This window comes from Melospiza georgiana, chromosome 8 (genome assembly GCF_028018845.1).
Source record: "Melospiza georgiana isolate bMelGeo1 chromosome 8, bMelGeo1.pri, whole genome shotgun sequence".
NCBI lineage: Eukaryota > Metazoa > Chordata > Aves > Passeriformes > Passerellidae > Melospiza > Melospiza georgiana.
The window spans coordinates 6,488,469-6,508,412 of NC_080437.1; the positions used below are offsets into that span (position 1 = coordinate 6,488,469).

Genomic DNA, 19,944 nt, shown 5'->3' on the forward strand with positions numbered 1-19,944 from the left:
GTGAAAACAAGCAAGAGTTATTTGGGAAAATGTTTTTATTCTGTGAGATTTGCTGGTCTCTGACTTCCTGTGAATTAGGAATGATTGAGCTCAATGTGCCATGGCACAATGGAACTAAATATCTATTCCTAAAGAGCAGGATTTTGTTTATTGCCAGAACACCATGGCCACGTGCACTGATGGAATAAAATGTCCCAGCCACTGTTTTGAGATCTCCATCCTTACAGAAGCCATTCCAACCCCAACAACAGACCATTGGAAGCAACAGTGCCATGGAAGAACTAAAATAAGGATGAGATTTTAGACTTTAAGTGATCTAGAGACTTGTTTGTATAGGCAAGAAAAATATTAGGTGGGTTTTTATTCCTGCATCTCAAGTTTGGTCACTGGAAATGCAGTACACCATGCATTCCTTATGAAGTTTTGTATCTCAGACTGAGTTGGGTTGGAAGATGCCTCCAAGCTCATCTCATTCCAACTCCCTTGCTGTGGGAAGGGACCCCTCCCACTAGACCAGGTGGCTCCAAGCCCTGCCAAGCCTGGCCTTGGACACTTGCAGGTATGGGGAGTTCACAACTTCAACCTCACTTTCTAAAGGTTTTCACAAAGTTTTTTTGATGGCAAAGTTGGTTTGGATTTATTTATAACTCCTTGCTGTTAGCACAGATTTATTTCTAATGAGTAGGGAGGATGAAAGGCTACGAGAGATGAGCTATGCACCCAAACCATTTCAGCTGAGGGGGTCATTCCACCAAAACTGAGCAGGCCACAACTGGAACACATCAGGATTCAACAGCAGCTTGCCAAGAACCAACACATCCAATTCAAAGAGCACATCCATCTTCAGAGCCCTCCTTTGGACTCTCCTGACTACAGGGAAACCATCCCAGGAGGAGGGAAAATACCCTGGTTTTTACAGCCACCCCAGTACCAGAACTTTTTCAGCACAAAGGTTTATTAAAAATTGGTTTGTTGAGGAGTTTTACCCATAAATGCATTTATCCATCTGACTTTGAGCAATTCCAACAAGGAAATCCTCCCAGAAAAACAGCAGAGAGGTTCCACCAGCGTCACCTGACTTTATTCACCATCTCAAGCACCCATATCTGATAAACCACAGCCACACAAAGCACAAAAACAGATCCAGCTTGCAAGGTTAAAAAAAACCCAAACAAACAAAAAATCCCTAAATACACAGAATAAAAAGCAGGAAAGAATAGTAACTTACTCTCAGGAGTAACAGCTGATTGTAACAGAGTAAAGCACTTCATCCCATCAAGATATGCTACACAACTGCAATGCTCAGACCACAGATTAACAATCTGAGAACTCTCTGATTTGTCAGGGGAATTAAAATACTGAAAAAAGGGACATTCATTTTCTTTTGAAACTTCCATGACTACAACCAAGTTCTTCCATTTCAGAGGTGTCCATCAATTCATGTTCCTAAACTTAGAGGGAACCAACAAGCAACCTTCCAAAATCCACATGGGAAACCCAGAAGACCACTTTGTTAGCAGCCCTTTCATGCTGCAGAGTAGAACTTCAGCTTTATTCAAACAAAACCAAATACTGACCAGGACTTTGTCCTCTAGTACCATCCCACTGACTTAAGAAAAATTAAGAAGGTCTGTTTGCCACAAGGGCCTTAAAGAGTGGTTATAAATAATTTGTGTTATAAATAACTGTGGGGCACTCACCGTTGCGACTCTCCTCGTCAATGGGAACTATTGTGGCTGGAGGACCTGCTCTGGCCAACTTGCAATCTATAAAGATGAAAAAAAGAGTTATTTCTCTTTCCAAAAGTAGGATCTCTGGGGTTTTGTTGTTGGGTTTTTTTTCAAGTCAGCATATTTGGCATGCTGAAGGTGAGTATTCCCTTAAATGTGATGCAGGTATGAGCTACAACTGGTAGTAAAGTTATAAATGCTCAAAACAGAGCTGTTTGCTTATCCCTAACTCAGAGAAAATTTGTAAAGCAAGGGAGGATGTGATCAAAAAAGATCTCAGGTATGATCCATATTTAAAACACCTAAACTGCAAAAATGTTATATGGTTTTCCCTCTTCCTTTGCAGGTCATGAACAACATCCCTCAAATCATAGAATCATGGAATGGTTTGGGTTGGAAAGACCTCAAAACCCAACCTTCCACTGTCCCAGGCTGCTCCAAGCCCCAGTGTCCAAGCTGGCCTTGGGCACTGCCAGGGATCCAGGGGCAGCCACAGCTGCTCTGGGCACCCTGTGCCAGGGAAGGATTGTTGTCACATTCCACCATGATCCAGCTGGATGGCTACACTAATGAATCTGTCTGTGTTTTTCTCCAGAGATCCTATCAGGAATCTCAATGTGAGTCAGGACACAGGGAATACGATGGTAATTTAACCCAAAGAAATAACAAAGGAATGATTAAAAGGTATAAATCATAATTAAAGCTTCACAACAGAAACAAACATAATTTGTATTTAACTGCAACGAAAAGGATCTACTTAGTGAATGGAATTTTAATAACTCTAAGGAGAACGCAAATGAAAAGCAGACGAGCAATGTGCAGGAAGTCATATTTTGCCATCTTACCCTCATATTGCCAGTCTGGAGTCAAAAGTTTAGAGTCATCAATGGAAGCAGAGCAGAATAACGAAAGAAAATAAGTAAGAGATTGTTCGTTTACTCAAGAGAGGTTCAAAGATATCAAGCAGTACATGCAGAGCTAGCAAACACATAAGTGTAGCTTTAAAATACATAAAAGCATGATCACCACATGTGATGGCTGTTTTAGGACCAATCAGGTTTTCTACATTAAACAGCAGAAAACCAATATCCCCTTTTAAAGCACATGGAAATAAAAGTTCATTAGGAAGAGCTTTTAATTTTCCAAGAGCATCATTGACTCAGTGAGAAAAGAGGCAACCATTCTCCTTCCCAATTCTCCACTCAGGACTATGTGAGATTGCCCATGATTTTATAGACCTTAAGAGGCTCCTCTGAGGCATAGCTAACCCAAACTATATTTGTGTGAAATTACATCTTCTAATCAAGCTCTGGGCTCAAAACAGGAAAGAAATACTCAGGTATTACTGGTTTGGTTTGGTTTTTTGAGGTGTATTTTTTACACAAAAATCCCAACAGAAAATAATCTGTAAATTAAACAGAAGAACAAGCAGAGGTAAATTCTGTTTCTCATCTTATGGTAAAAATTACACATTTGTGGACTTCAAAGGACCCAAACTACAGCTCCTTACAGGCTCTAATTACCCCAGCACAGACACAACCTACAAAGGGAGGTGAGAACAGTGAAGCTCTGATCTCCACTGAGGTGACACCTAAAGGACACCTCTACAACACTGGGTTTTCCTCCAGCAGCAGCAGCTTTGTGTTGCCCCTGAGAAAAGATCTCCAAGATCACCAAAGCCCAACCTGTGACCAAATATCTCTGTGCCCACTTCACCACTTTAAAGCATAAATAAAATCACCAATGCATGAACTCTCCCCTTCCCTACTCCTTTCATTCTTATATGGTCTACTGCGATACATAACAATTGAAAATTTTCAGTTTGTTTGGGTTTTGAGAATTAAATTAAGTATTATTTTAAAGCTTTTTTGTTTTGCAGGGTTTAACAGAGCAAATAAATCACCTGGAAAACCACATCTTTCATACCACTGTAGTCTCCTACCAGCACACTGTGTGGGCAGATAAGAAATGTTTGCATTATCTATATGAAATATGGCCTTTTATTTTTTTTTTCCTGCTCTCATTTTTTTCATTGGATACAATAAACCTTCCAGGGCCCTAACAAAACCAACTTTAACTTTTTTCTAGAGATGTATGTTTTCATTTTAAAGAGGTTCAGGATTTGGGGAACTGAAGGACCCTTCAACAAACTCTTAATTAGGGCAAAGAAGCTCAACAATAAAAACTCTTACTGCCACTTTGATTTCAGGAACAGCCCTGCTATACCCCGTAAAACAGCAATTGGAAAAATAAAAACCAAACTAAATACCCAAATAAAAATCCAAAGCAGGGACCATTTTTAAGTCTAAAAAATGCCTATATCTTAATGAAAGAATAATCAACATTTTTTTTAAAAACTCCATGGAGCATTCCCCCATCAGCCAAATCAGACCAACTTGTAGTTTATATTCAATAAAAAATATCAAAATTACAAGCCAAATCACATACCCACATTAACTTTTCCATCAAACACACCTGAATTTCCAGAATTATTAACAAAACATTGTACAGTGCATTTAAAAGAAGTGTTTAGCATTTAAAAAAAATGTCCACCATTCCAATATGGATCTTGGGAGTCTCAGAGAAAAGGCAGGGCTGGCCACTGAAATTCAGCAGTTTGCAGAGGATTTATTGCAAGTGTGAGCAGGTGAGGCAAGAAAATTTATCATGAGATAAATTTCAGTGAAAAGAAGAGATTAGAGCAAGAGCCAGAAGCATGGGAGGGGGAAAAAACCAGCGAAACAACGATGATGGGAGTAGCAAACTTCTGGATCAACCCATGGCACCAGTAAGAGATTTGTGAAGAAGTTTTATCACATAGATTAAAGTTTACAAATTATTTCACATCATTTCACCATGCCAACACTACCCAAACCACCTTTTTCAGTCGTCACCTCACCCTCCCCATCTGCAGAAACAAACCTAACTAAGCCACAGACTCACTCCACATCCATCACCACACTCTGAACAGACAACTCTAAAACTGCAGTCAGACACAAATTTCCAATTCGGAGACAATAATTTTAATGAAAAACCTTGAAGACAAGTGGTATGTTGTAAATATACATATGGGGAGGGGGGTTCCTTTTTTTCCCCCCTCACAAAATATAATCAATAAGCAGCAATATGGGTCCAAAAAACCCTAAGCTCAAGCACTCTCTGTACAACCAGACACCAGCCAGAGATGGTGGGAATTCCTGTGGATGTGAGAAACATCTTTGGACTGAGCCAGGTGCAGAGAAAAGTTATTGCCATCATCAGGAGGATGGAGAGCCAGTCTTATAAAGATGACAGAAGTTGGAATTTATTTAATCAAGGATAATGGAAACTCTCTGAAAATACACTTGGGTAAATGAGCAAGGAGGAGAAAATAAGCTCCTTAAGATAAAGAGCAACACCAATGAGCAGCGTCCCTTAGGAAATTGTCCTCAGTGCTGTCACATGAAAGAGGCTCCATTTTTTGGAGAACCCCTGAATGTTTGGACTGAAAGGGATCTTAAATCCCACCCAGTGCCACCCCTGCCATGGCAGGGACACCTTCCACCGTCCCAGGCTGCTCCAAGCCCCAAAGTCCAGCCTGGCCTTGGGCACTGCCAGGGATCCAGGGGCAGCCACAGCTGTGCCAGGGCCTGCCCACCCTGCCAGGGAACAATTCCTAATGCCCAATATCCCATCCAGCCCTGCCCTCTGGCAGTGGGAGCCATTCCCTGTGTCCTGTCCCTCCATCCCTTGTCCCCAGTCCCTCTCCAGCTCTCCTGGAGCCCCTTTAGGCCCTGGAAGGGCTCTGAGCTCTCCCTGGAGCCTTTCCCTCCCCAGCTCTCCCAGCCTGGCTCCAGAGCGGAGGGGCTCCAGCCCTCAGAGCATCTCCAAGGCCTCCTCAGGACTCACTCCACTTCTCTCAATTTTTTCTCCAGTATTTTGTTGAAATGATCCTCAACAGAAATTATTTCAGCACTAAGTCTGCTTTATTCAACCCAAAAATGCACAGAATAGCTGCAGCCCCAAAGGTGACTTAGGAAGGAAATATTTCCACAAGACTTTAAACCCAAAGAGCAGAAAGGTGCCCCATGTCAGTGTATGGGCCTTGGTAGAACTCTTTTAGCCATTATTTTACCTCTTCCAATTTTACACTGCAGTTTATTACCAGAATGTATTACCAGAACATGCCTCTGTTCCAATTTTCTCAACAAAAAAACAAGTTGTCCTTGAAATTCCTGGGCATAATGGAGTTGTTTTTGAAGTCAAATCATGATAAATCAAACACACTTTAAAAAGGAAAAGCATTCCATAAATGAGCTTCCCTCCCTACAGTTTTCATGATGCATTTTACGTTTAGGCAGCAATGCCCCTGCCCCAAACTCCTTACAGGAAAGGCAAATAGAACTTGCTAAATAAAACAACAAGCTCTGAAGGCTTTCCTAAGACCTTGCAGCAAATCATTTCTGTTCCTGTTGTTAACTTCACTGTTTTTCATAACAGTGCTTCTGCTTTACCCTTCTTTAATCAAGGGAAGGGGATAAACAAAGGGCCTCTCTCCTTGGGAGCAAAGTGAGAACCTCTTTAGCAAACTCTCCATGTAACAGTGTCAAGGCTCAGCTCGATTTGGTTTCTGCTGGCTAATTTTCATTATTTTAATTTCTAATTATTTTTAATGAGATGGCTCAGAGGAAACCCTCAATCACTGTCCTAGGTGAGACACTCAGCAAGGTCAAACAGCCTGAGTACAAACACAACAACTTGAATAATCAGGTATTTTCCCAGCAGACACCTCCTGGATCATCTTCCTTTCACCTCTGAAACCCCTTCAAATCCCCTTCCCATCCAGCATTTCTATTCCTTGGAGGACTTCTCTCTGTTTTACAGCTAAAACCACAGAAAATAATCCATAAAAAATAAAACAATGGTTAACGAACCAGCTGATAACAAACTCCCAGTGTGGGGAACCAACAGGCAACACCCAGAGGTCTGCAGACACCCAAGAGGAGAGAGTCTCCAGTGGGAGGTGGAAAAACTGGATGGTCTTGGAGGTTCCTTCCAACCCAGAGCATCCTGTGACTCTGTGGTCACGAAAGCTGGGGTTTGCCTGACAGCCAAATGTCCCCTCCAACCACCCCTGTGTCCCACAAACCATGGGGGTTTGCAGTTTCCAGCAGCTCCCTTTCTCCTCGTGAGCTCTTCTCTTCATTCCCACCATGCCAAAGGCTATCTGCACCCTCACGGCCCCTCTGCCACCTCCAATGGCACCAGCTCCTCCAGAAAAGGCTTTCACAGGGTTTTTCACACTGGTGTCCTGCTCCCAGTCACTGCAGGGACTCTCAGGATGGTTTGGGCTGGAAAGAACCTTTGGGATCCTCCTGTTCTAACCCCTGCCGTGGACAGGGACACCTTCCCCTGTGAACAAGAGGTTGAGGAGCAACTGCAGACACCTGAACTCCTACACCACTCTCTGTGTGTGGAGGTTGCCAGGCTCCAGCAGCTTTTGCAAATCTCTTCTCAGAAACTTTTGTGAGAGGCCCCATACTCACCCTCCTCACAGGGACGGCTGAACCTCACACACACTGAGATTGGCAATGCAGGCATCAAGGCAGAGGAATCACAGTCATCCAAAATTGTATTTATACTCCCCCCGCCCAAATACAATCACTTGGAAACCCCAAGAACCATTTGTACTTCCTCTATCTCTAAATTCCAGCTCAATAAAACATTTGAATGAGATGGGAGCAGCATCAGGAAAGGGTTATTCTGGGCTTGGTGTCACATGGCTTCAAAGTTTATTAAGAAAAAAAGCTTGGCCCACAAAGGCCTTAAAAATTTAAGTGACTTCAAGCTCAAAGAGTCTCCCACAAGACTTGAGAATGGATTTGTATTTGCATTAACAGACCACAGCTGTGAGAAATAAGTTCCTTAACCTAGTCCTACCCCTCCAAAGACAAAAGAAGTTTCAACTTGACACAAAAAATAAGTGAGGAGCTCTTCAGGGAGAACAGCACAATCATCACCTGGAAAACAAACAGCCAGCCTCAACCTTCCTGGGACACAATTCTGGAAATAACTGCAACCTCCTCCTGAGCACTCCTGAAATAAAACTGGGGAAAAAAAAATCCACTTCCTTATGCTAATCACCAACTCTTCTTCCAGCTGCTGCAGAAACACTCAATCATTACCCTGAGTTATTTCATTATTTGTCTTATATTCAAGTTTGCTTTTATTTAGTCAGATAAATTGTTCCATTTGTTTTTATTTAAACAGTCACAGGGAGTGCAATGGGCAATTTCAAACCCCTGACTCAGTTCCTAGCAGATACTCAGCCCAATTGAAAAGATTTTCCATTTAATAAAGTTCTACCCACTAACTGTTGAAGGAAATTATTTTATTTGTTGGCAGAAGAAAAGTTTATTTTTTATTTTTAACTGAAATGAGGACCAGACTCCAAATTTTTTCAGGAATTGTGGAAGGCTCCTCAGCATCAATCCCTTATTTCCTAGGGCTGCTCCCAAGACAGGAAAAAACAAAGTATTAACTCTAAAATTTGGGGTTTTTTGTTAATCTTCCCAAATTCTACCTGATTGCATGAGAGTGTGCAGCATCCAGAACATCACGTTCAAATTAAGATTACTCCAAGTCATGGCTTATTCACAGGGTACCACCCCATCACAGTGCAGGAAGAAGCAGCATCCAGCCATTCCCTCCCAACCTTCTATTCCCTCCAACCACTTTATCATCCCCAAACACTGCAGAAAATCAGATTTTATGGTGAGTGCAGGGCTCTGATCCGCTTCAGTGACTGTGTGCTGTCAATAAGACAAATGGCAAAATGGAAAATTCTTCAAGGAGACACTAAAAGCCACTTTCTTTGATATGCATGTGAAACAAAACACCTTGAATGGCACAACATCCAATACAGAGAAAATTTCTGTGGGAAGGAGGCAATGACAACTTTGATACTACAAAAAGCCTGACCGAGCAAGCAAGTCCAAATTATCTCCCACAAAGTGGGAGCAGAGTTCAAAAAAAGCAGAGGGGACTTTTCTAGGACCTAAAGGGGAGCTAAAAGGTTGGATTTGTTATGTTGCTTCTTTCCCTCTGTGTTTATAAGCATTTTAATTTAGCTCGAGAATTAAACAAAGCCAACTCTCAACATTCACCAGTTTTAGTTTCAAGGATATTCTTTTCTTCAACCATGACTCTTTTCCATTGTGGAGAGAGGAAGAATAGAGCTTGTGAAACAGAGTTTGGAGAGTCAGAGATGAAGAGGGGCTGAGAAAACTAGGAATGCTCAGCCTGGACAATAAAAGGGTGTGTGGAGACCTCATAGCTCCTTTCAGGGCCTGAAGGGAGACAGGGGAGCTGGAGAGGGACCCTGCAACAGGAACTGGAGGGACAGGACACAGGGAATGGGTTCAGACTGACACAAAGGAAATTTAGAAGGATATCAGGAAGGAATTGTTCCCTGGCAGGGTGGGCAGGCCCTGGCACAGGGTGCCCAGAGCAGCTGTGGCTGCCCCTGGATCCCTGGCAGTGCCCCAGGCCAGGCTGGACTTTGGGGCTTGGAGCTGCCTGGGACAGTGGAAGGTGTCCCTGATATTGCAGGGGGTGGAATTTTGGATCTTTAATGTCCCTTCCAACCCAAATATTCTCCAATTTTAAAATATTTAAAGGCTTTTCTCCCCATTTCCTCTACATGGTTAAGCACACCAAACACTTAGAGAAGTCTTGGAGACACAAAGTGAGAATCACCAAGTCCCATCCTCAAGCCTGAGTCACTAATAACACTGTGGCCACTTTAAATAAGGAATTAAATTATTAATGAGGAAACAGACGCTTGATTTCTGCCTGACCACCAGCTGGAAATTAAGAGTTTTTATGTGAGGCACACACAAGATCCAGGATGGAACAAGCCCAGAACTAAAGGCTGGGGATTCACTAAAACACTGCCAGCACAATGACTGCCACAAGGGCAGCTGTGCCCCTGAGGTGGCTGGTGATGGGACAAGCTGCTGAGAGAGCACAATTCAAGACATCTCCATCTTTCACAACCCCAGCCTGGGGTCTTTTATGGATCGAAACCCCCAGCAAAGCTCCTGGGAGCTGGCGATGCCTGGGAAAGCAAGAGCAGCTTTTCCAACCTGGAGAGGCCAGCAGTGAAATTCCTTCAGGCTGATTTAAAGCACCTCACATTTCTCTCTCTGCCTGAACAGGTATTTCTGTTCCCAGCTGCGCTTGATTCCCCAAAAACACCCCAGCTGCTCCTGAAGGAAGCAGTGCTTTGTCCTCACCTCCACTTCCACCCAGCAGGGAACACTCAGGGGGGGAAAAACACAGCCATGAAAGAGTCTCTAAAACTCCATTTACACACTGAGGGTGCTCATAAAGAGCCACATAGAGCCATACATTTAAAGTGGGTAACCAAGCAACCCCGGAGCAGGGGAGAATGCCCCGCCTCGTTTCCTGTGTGGCCATTCAGCTCCACAGCTGGGCAGCTTCAGAGGAGCTTGGCATAACCTCCGACATTAGCTGGCTTGTGCTGCCATGGCTCTGCATTGAGAAGGGCATAAGAAGGGCTTTCACGGGCTATTTGCGGCTCTTCCTGAGAGAAATCCCTAATTGCAGAGTCTGGGAAGGCACCCCAGCAAACCTGAGCTTGGTTCAGACCCATCTGAGATCCTGCTTAAACCACCCAGAGTTTGTGTGCTTTGATCAGAGCTAAGCCCTGCTCTAAAATTTGCTGCTCAGGCATTCCAAAGCACGAGGGAGAGGTGAATTTGGGGTTGGGTTGGGTTTGAACTGGACAAAAAGTGAGGCTGGGTGACGATCCAGTGCAAAAAAAAAGGACAAAAAGCAAATAAAGACCATTATGGAAAGCTCCTGTTCCATTTCAGGACGCACAACCTGATCAGCTAATTTATCTCATGGCTTTCTTCTTCCATTCTTTTATTTTATTTACAAATACAGTGTCTCTAAAGGGTTTGGGACCTGCAAATAGCCCTGCCAGTGCTGTGCTTTGCTATTTTATTTTTACAGCTTGAGATGAATGCAGAACCATCCCTCTTTCAGACATTGTGCTTTTAGATTGAAATAACTCCCCATTTTACAAGCAGTTTTGGAGTTGACAGGAGTCTTTAAAAATCATACTTGTGCCTGAAAACACTGTAAAGCACATAAAAACATGATACTATGCCAAGCAGCAGCTAAAATTACCATTACCAAAAGTCATTTTTAAGACTATTAAAAAGCACTGGATGAGTCGAGAGAAGCTGCAATATCTTCAGAAGTGCTTTCAAAAATTGATTAAACCTGCTTTTAACCATTCCTATGCCCCCAGCATTCAAATTTTATCTTATTTCTAATATTTGTTGAGATTGCATTTTCGCTATTATTTCTCCATTTTTCACTCTCCGCTACGAGAGCTCTGTCTAAAATGCCTGTAATGCATTTAAGAAAGAGCTCTCATAGAGGAGAGTGAAAAATTTATAATATTGGAACTTCAACTCATTCTTGGTACTATAAGCAACTTTCAAAGTAAATTTTGACTGCTGTAGTAGCAGTAATAAAAGCAACTTGGGAAAAGCAGTTGGAGATACTCCTAACATTTCACATTGTTGGAATTTCTTTAAAATCAACTAAATTGGCATTTATTAACTGAAACACGAGGTGAGCCAATAACATTCATCCTTGCCATGTTCCTAAAGGGTAAATTTGTCAGGTTTACATCTTAGGTTAAATATTGAGGTTGAAAATCATATTTAATAACCAGACTTCTCATCTTGCCCAGAAGAATTTCTCCTATTTCAGTCCAGATCTTTATATGTCTAAAACAGGCACAGAAACACATCAGTTTGTATTCTACAGAACTGATGGCAATGAGCTAAGAGAAAGAAGCATTAGAAGTAATTTTTAAAGTAATTTTAGGGGGAAAAAACCTCCATGGAATTTTGATATGTACACAGGAATATGATTCTCTGTAAAAACAGATGTCAAATTTTGGAATATTTCAATACCACATGAACCACTGAATGTATCAATACCATTGAATGCATTTTTGGGGTTGTGATTTCAGTGGCTTCCTTTCAAAAGGAGCACTTTATAAACTGCAGTAAGAAAGAATTACACAGACATGAAACCTCCAAATTTGGAGTTTCAAAATTCTAAACCCCTCCCCTCAACCTAAAAAATTAGCAACATCCACATGTTATTTAAAAAAAATGAATCAAATTGTCCGGTAGAACAATTTTGCTCCACTGAAGTCACCTATAAACATTCCAATAATTCCAGAACCTTCCCCTTGGTGCCAGTCTCCAGCAGGTAACCCAGGAAAACGGGTGCTAATTAAGCTGCCACTTCTAGGATTGTTTGTGTTCCAGAGAATTAACCGCCTATTTGGGGAGAGTTACATATTGTGCCTAGAAATAGCTCTCTCCTGACATCTCTAATGAAGGCAGTGTTGATCAGCATCTCCCTGTAATTTAATCAGGACCTGGAGCAGTGGTGGCAGAAGGTGAGGACGTGGCTTTGCCATCCCAAGACATCCCTTTGTCTTAAAAGACACTCAATTCCCTCAGCTCCTCAAACTCTCCCTTAGACATTGCTAAAAATACCCAGAAAAAACAGGTTGCCACAAGTACATCTTAATTAAAACAATGCCATTTTCTCCGTTTTTCCCAAAAATGCAACCCTGTTCTGGAGGAACACATCCTACAGTTGAGGGACTGCCCTGAATTATCCACCTGAAAGCAGGGAATTCTGGAATTTCTTCATTCTCTCCCTGCAGGCACAACCATGTGCACCACTGAGGACTCACCTGAATGTTTAAAGGCTGGACCTTGGTACTGTTGGCTTAACTAAACCACGATTTAATTCCCACTGAAGCTAAGGCAGGATGCAGTGCTTTGGAAAGATTTTAGATTTTGGAATCTATAATCTTTGGAAAGACTATAGATTTTAAGTATCCAAACTTAGCAACCAAAAAAAATGCACCAACAGGGCCAAAAATGTTGGTTTTAAGCCCATTTCCAGGCAGACATGCAGTGGCAAAACCTGGGAAATGGCAGGGAATGAACTTCTACTTACACTGGAGGCATGATAAAATTATCTCATTTTGCACAGAGAATTCTGACACAAAGTCAGGGATGGAAAAGTTGCCCAGCCAAGGACATGCAAAATGCTGGATCTTGGTACTGTGGCTTAACTAAACTGTGCTTTAATTCCCACTGAACACTGCCATGAGCTGACAGGGTGCTGTGCTTTGGAAAGGCTTATATATTTTAAATATCCAAAATTAGCAACCAAAACAAGGCCCAACAGGGCCAAAAATGTTGGTTTTAAGCTCATTTCCAGGCAGACAGTGACAGAACCCAGGAAATGGCAGAGAATGAAGTTTCTACTTCCAATGGAGGATTCATAAAGTTACCTCATTTTGCACAGAGAATTCCGACAAAGAGTCAGGGATGGAAAAATTGCCCAGCCAAGGACATGGAAAGTGCTGGACCTTGATACTGAAGGCACCTAAGACATTGTGCAGCCCCTGAGTCCCAGCCATTGGCATGTCCCCCATGCAGGAATAACATGGAATAAGGAGACTTCCCAAGAAGTGCCACCCTTGGAAGTGTCTCTTAATGAATTATGGTCCAATGGGTTCAATAATTGAAGCCTGAGCTGATTTCTGACCATCCTAGAGCCAGCCTCTGTTCAAACAGCCTGAGTTAATTAGGAAAGCAATGAGGATTGCAGGGCTGGAGAGCTACAGAGAGTTATTTGTGGCTCTCCTGGTGAGCTGCACACTTTGGAGACCTAATTTGTTGAGTAAAAACCAAGGTTATCTTGGGTTTTATCATTCAAATTGTTCCCAGTCCACAATGTGTTACAGGAGGTGTGCTTTGGCTTCCTGTCGCACAGTTTATCATTCATGTTTTGAGGTAAATTCACAAAATATCTCCAAATTTGCAAAAAAAAAAAAAAAAAAAACCAAAACAAAAAACCAACCAAAAAAAAAAAAAAAACCAAAAAAAAACAAAATCAACCAAACAAAAAAAGCCACAAAAACAAACAAACAAAACCAACAAAAAAACAACCCAACCCAGAAAACAGCAGGACGAGAAAGGGGGAATGCAAAGTGCTTTCTTCACATTTAATGTTAGAAAAACCTTTTGATGAAAAGCATGAAGGGGGAACTTAGAAAAAAAAAGGTTTAAGTGCCTGTTTAATAAGCAAACCATATCCTGAGATGGAAGGACAGATCTCTGGCATCTTGTCTTACTCCTGACACAATCTCCTTATCATCATCTTTGGAAAGTTTGGGTCCTATTAATCCAAAACTCTCTGAAAACTGCAAAATGGTGAGAGCCTTTGCTTGCCTTTGGACCAATTTAGGATTTGTTTTAATGAAAGGAAGCTTTACAGATATTTCCTCTGTAAAGCAACTCTGTGAGGGAGGAATTATCGGATGGGACAAAGGACTGTTGGACTTGGCACCTGTCAGCTCACAGTGCTGCCAAGCATCCACCTGGAGAGGATTCCCAAAAAACGGTGTTAGAATCAGAGAGGAATTATGGAATCCAAGAATGGTTTGGGTTGGAAGGGACCTTAAAGCCCACCCAGGGCAGGGACACCTTCCACCCTCTAAACACCAAAAGATTCCTTCCAGAAATTTTAGTCAGGATGATTTTTTGTGGCTTATTTTTTCTTTAATAACGTGGTGAAAATAAAATGTAAGCATGGTTCACCTGCTGTCTGAAACCTTTAACATCAACCAGCTGATAAATTGCCAGGAGAGAGCTGCTGGGTTTCTGCTACATTGGAAAAGACATTTCATATCCCTTGCAATATTGACTCCAGAGCCTGGAAATATTTACTTCTCCATTTTTACCTCCTTAGAAAACACTTTCAAAAAATAAACACCTTACAGGACAACCTGATTACCATCAAAGTCTCTCTGTCTGGCTCCACTCTCAGGAGAGTTGAAGGCATAGAAAAAATATCATTCCCTAAAAGGCAGCAGCAGAGGTGTCCAAGGAAGGGCTGGAGGTGGCACTCAGTGCTCTGTGCTTGGGCACAGGTTGGATTCCCTTTTCTTGGAGGGCTTTTTCAACCTCAATGACTCCATGAAATGGTAGAAAAAAAATCATAAATTCTGCTACTGGTGCTGGAAAGAAGCTGAACTTGCATTTTGTGTTTGTTTACCTATGTACATTAATTTTATTTTAATTTACACATGTAAATTAGCATAATATGCAACTCAGCTCCTTGTTGCAAAGACAATCAATTTAAAAAAATAATAATTATAATAAATAAGGAGGATATTTGCTGGTGGAAATTAAGACTGATCATCTCTCCTTGTAAGGATACAACTCTGCTCAGTGTTTTGGTTCCTATGGAAAATGGGAAATGCCAAAGGAATCTCAGCCTCTGCCCATCAGTGATGTTTCCATAGACCTAAGGACACATGAAACCCTTCCCCAAACATCACCTGCCTGGAAAGGACAGAATTTGGAGCTATCCTTGCTAAATCAGCACAATCCAGGTGCACATGCAGAAAAGTTTTCCATCAGCAAGGATGAGCAGCAAAAAAAAAAAACAAAAAACGTGTTTTTTCTTAGGTGTACAAATTATAATTCATAAAAAACACATGAGTAATTTGGGCCCACAGGCTACACAGAGGCCACCAGCAGGAGGACAAAGTGATGCCTAAAGCTGGACTCAGTTTAATTTCTAATAGCTGGAAATAAAAGGATTCAGGGCAGCTTTCAAATCCTTCCTGTAAGGTTTTCCACTCAGAGATAGCACAGGAAATAATCCTGCAGATGAGACAGCAATTGCATGGGTATTTCTGTAGGATTTAAAGTCTTCTTAGTGTTCAGTAATGCCCAAATTCTTCCCCTCCTAATTCCCTTCAGTTTTTGAAGCCCTGTTTTTTGATTTTATCTCACCTACAGCCACTGATAAAGAGGTAGCACACCTGACACGGAGCTGCTCAGCCTCTGCTCCAGCTCCAGGCTGGCTGAAATGGAGAGCTTGATTAATTTTGTATTAGCCAGCTGCACAATAAATCCCAAGCCATTGATTACAAGGGAAGAACAAGCAGATAAGGTATTTTCTTTGCAGACCTCCAGTATTTAATTATACAAAGGTTCTATCCACAGGGTTGGTGAGAAAACAACTGAGCACAGCTCTGGGAGCTCTTTATTATTTTCTTTGTGAGATTGTTCATGTTCTTTAAGTTTAAAATTAAGTGTTGTTTTTGGTTGGGGGCAAGATTCTTGTTCGTGATGGGTTTAGTTCTGGATAAAGAAGAAATCAGATGTTTATCTGAAGCCATTCACAGTTTGCCTTTCCCTGGCAGTTTGTTTGTAACTATTTCAATTATCAGACAAGAGTGGGGTCAGTGATTATGTGGAGTGAGTTTGGATACTGAGCAGTTCAATGATATTTAAAATACTCTGGTACCATCAGGCTTCTTGCACTAGCAGAGCCTCTCCTCACCTGTTAATCATCATCTCCTGAGCAGAATAAAAACACCAAGCCTTGGAAACCAAAGTGCTCAGCCCTTGGAGCTGGAAAAGCACTGCTGTGCCACTCTCCCCCTGATTTTCTTATCTAAACAGATCAAATTAGAGATATGAGCAGCAGTTGACTGGAGCAGACGAGGCTGTGTCATCCTGATTAGCTCCATTTGATTACAACTTCTTAATTGCTCCTGTGCCTGAGATCATTAACTGAAAACAGAGGGGGAAGACTCCCTGAATATTCCAGATGGGATATTGGGAATTAGGAATTGTTCCCTGGCACAGGGTGCCCAGAGCAGCTGTGGCTGCCCCTGGATCCCTGGAAATGTCCAAGGCCAGGCTGGCTGTAGCCCATCCTCTAAGTTACAGTTTCACCCTTTACTAGTTTTATTTTCCCCCTTTCCTTCTGTAAATAATACAAAAAAATGCACTTGCACATCATTTGTATTTGAACGTCCCATATATCTTATCTCCTCCAACATATGCAACTGTAGGAAGTTTTCACAGCCTTGAATTTATTTCCAGAGCAGCCATCAATCACTCGGAGATGTTATTTTGCTGGCTTTGTTGATAGAGATTTTGTTTATAGTTCCCCCTTCACTGAAACACCATATTGTATAAGATCTGATTCTTAGGATAAACTCACAAAGTACCTTTGTCCTGGTAGGAAATCTATCCCAATTAAATGGGGCAGCAGTGAATCCTGTGGAGCACAGCACTGCAGAGCGAGAAGAGGCTTTTGTTTGATAGATGGATTAGGAGCATTAACGTGGAGTTCTCTGTATATTTTTCTATAAATACAACAACAACAATAAAAAAATCCAAAATAAATTTTAAAAACACCCCAAAGCACTGAAGGACCTGTTTCCTTTGTGTTTCTGTAACAGCAGAGTAACTACTCAGAATCATAGAATAATTTGAGTGAAAAGGGACTTTTTAAGAGGTATTTTTAGTTCCATCCCCTACCATGGGCAGGGACACCTTCCACTGTCCCAGGCTGCTCCAAGCCCTGTCCAGCCTGGCCTTGGGCACTGCCAGGGATCCAGGGCCTGCCCATCCTTCCAGGGAACAATTAATTCCCAATATCCCATCCCTCCCTGCCCTCATCCAGCTTAAAGCCATTCCCCCTTGTCTTGTCACTCTACATCCTCATGAAAAGCCCTCTCCACAAAATGCTTTCCTTTTATATTTAGCACAAAAGCCTTCAAACTGTCAGAAAGTCACAAAGAACACTGCCCAGATTTGTGCAATTAGACTTGCGATAAAAAAAATAAAGGAAAACTTGGAAGGCTTAAAAGAACCCACTGAAGAAGGAGCAAAGCTGCAGTTTTTGGCTTGTGGATGTGAAACTTCACCTTCTAAACAAAACAGCAGCACATTGAGCTTTATAACAGTTCAGGTGGCTAGGTCCCAACCATTTTATCAAACAAAAAGTCTGAGGAGTCAAGAAATTTTTGCCAAGAGTAAAATCTCTTAACAATTGTAAAATAAAACAATAGTAAAATCCATTGGTTTTTGTGTTAGAAGATGGGAAAACAGAATTTCAACACCAGAAACTTTCATCCAGCACCATTATGTGGAATAAAAAAAAACTACTCCACTGTGTTTTCTTTGATTTTATTTTTTTCCTGTAAGTTTTTTCAAAATTTCTTATGATTTTGCAGTAATCAATTTTTGTGCTATGTTATTTAGAATTGAATCAAAAGCCTGGCCACTTCTCAAGAAACACAATTAGGCTGCACTGGCCAACTGGTCACAGAGAAAAGTGACACCAGGCAACACCAGAAACCTTGGTTTCAGTTAAGACCAGCTGGGAGATCAAATTAAATGTTTAAATAAGGGAGACCCAAGATATTTAACACTGTGTGTTCCCCTCTAGGACCAAATATTTCCCAATTCAAACAATTCTGCTTAGAAATCAGGTGTGAAATTATCCCATGGCAGACTTGCCCAACAGGTCAATCAAAAGGGACAAATCTATCAAATATTTCATGTTGTATCAACATTGCTGGCAAAATCAGCAGATTATAAATCAGAGACCAAAATGAAGATATTCTGGTACAAAACCAAAAAATGTCTGACATGGCAGGGGCTGCCCAGGGAGGTTTGGAGTCCCCAGCCCTGCAGGTGTCCCAGGAAGGGCTGGAGGTGGCACTCAGTGCTCTGGGCTGGGGCCAAGGTGGGGATCAGGCCCAGGTTTAGAGGTCCTTTCCAGCCTAAATAATTCTGGGATTTTATGGTCTCCTGCTCTGAACTTTTAAAAGATGCCCAAGAGGTTGCAATTCCTTGAAGTTAAACGCCATTAAAATGTTTCTGAAATGAGAAGTGATCATGGAGCACCGTTAAATTCACAAAAAGGAACTGAAACAATATTGAAGGCAAACACAAACTCATACCACAACCCTCTTCCTGTGCAAATCAGCTTTCCAGGATGATTCAGACTAGAACTAAACCTTCAATTGCAGAGAAATCCCATTTCTCTCTAATCCAACTGAAAACCACATTTTCTCTCCTTGCTTCCTTCCCCACCTCCTTGGCCCTTCCCACCTGCAGTCCTGTTAAACAATGTGCAGCAGGATAATTTGGCATTATTTAAACATTTGATTTCTGCCTACATATTCAGCTGTTCATCTCCCTGCCAATTTAAAACTCGCCATGCCTCAATACACTGTCTAATAAATACTGCAAAGCACAGAAGTTTTTTTTTTGTTCTTAGTATTTTTTCCCAAACTAATCCAAAAGTTGTCTTTTCAGCATGTAAAAAAAAAAAAAAAAAAAAAAAAAAAAGAAAAAAAAAAGAAGAGGGGAAAAGAAAAAGGAGAATTATTGTCTTTCAACAGATATTCTCCAGAAGACATGAAAGTGTTTGGATGGGAGTGATCACACCTGGGCATTCAAAAATTACAGCAATGTCTGTGGAAAATGTGTGGGGGAGAGTTTGGTTTGGGGTTTTTGAGGGTATTTTAGGGTTTTGGGCTCAAATTCCCAGATATTTCCTCACCATGGGCATTCCATGAAAAATCCCAGAGTTTCCATGAGCTTCAGTCAGAAAAAGCCTTCTGAAGGAAGAGTCCATAATCACCATCCACAAGGAAGTTTTTGGGCACTGGAAGTGATTCAGAACACACAAACCCTTTCCCTGAGGGATACAGCCCTGATTCTGTTCTTGTTATGTGAAAATCAAATCCCACAAAAACAAGTTTTGATCAAGCTGAAGTTACTGTGCCTTGTTTTAAACAGCTATTTCTCATTAAAAAAATTAAGAGAAAAAAAAAAAAACAAACAACAAGATTAAACCACAGTAAGAGGGTTTCTGTAATTTCTAGCACAGTTTTCTGTCCACATGAAACAGTCACATGAGGATGCAGAAAATAATTCTTAGTGGTAGAGACAAGGAGAAATGAGAAGGAGGTTTGGAAAGAAATATGTAAGGGGCAGCAGGTAAAGAAAGGATTCCTGACCTTCCATGCCTCCAAGAGACAGGAATTCTGTGCTTCCAGACTGTTGCTACAAATAAAATTTTGCCAATAAAATCTAAAATTGAACAGGCAACATAAATTACTGGTGGAGTATGAAATGAAAGACATGACACTGAGGCAGATTTTAAATCCTGCTAGTTGTAGTGTCACACTTTTCTTTGAAAGTCAAACTAATTAAATTATGCCCTTCAAATAGAGTTTCAAAGCCTGATTTCCTTCCAAAGTTAAAATATGTAC

General features: G+C 41.5%; 1 protein-coding gene across 4 annotated transcripts in view; it reads right to left on the reverse strand.

Moving 5' to 3' along the window:
- The window catches only part of PCDH15 (protocadherin related 15), a 638,977-nt gene that overhangs the window by 240,224 nt on the left and 378,809 nt on the right, over nt 1–19,944 (reverse strand). For 3 of the 4 annotated variants that reach the window (XM_058028641.1, XM_058028640.1, XM_058028639.1), the window contains exons 6-7: nt 2,576–2,590; nt 1,701–1,766 (exon numbers count right to left, since the gene is read on the reverse strand). In XM_058028641.1, the coding sequence (XP_057884624.1) occupies nt 1,701–1,766; nt 2,576–2,590 (81 nt within the window). The remainder of the gene's footprint in view (nt 1–1,700; nt 1,767–2,575; nt 2,591–19,944) is intronic. The other variant, XM_058028642.1, reaches the window with a different exon arrangement.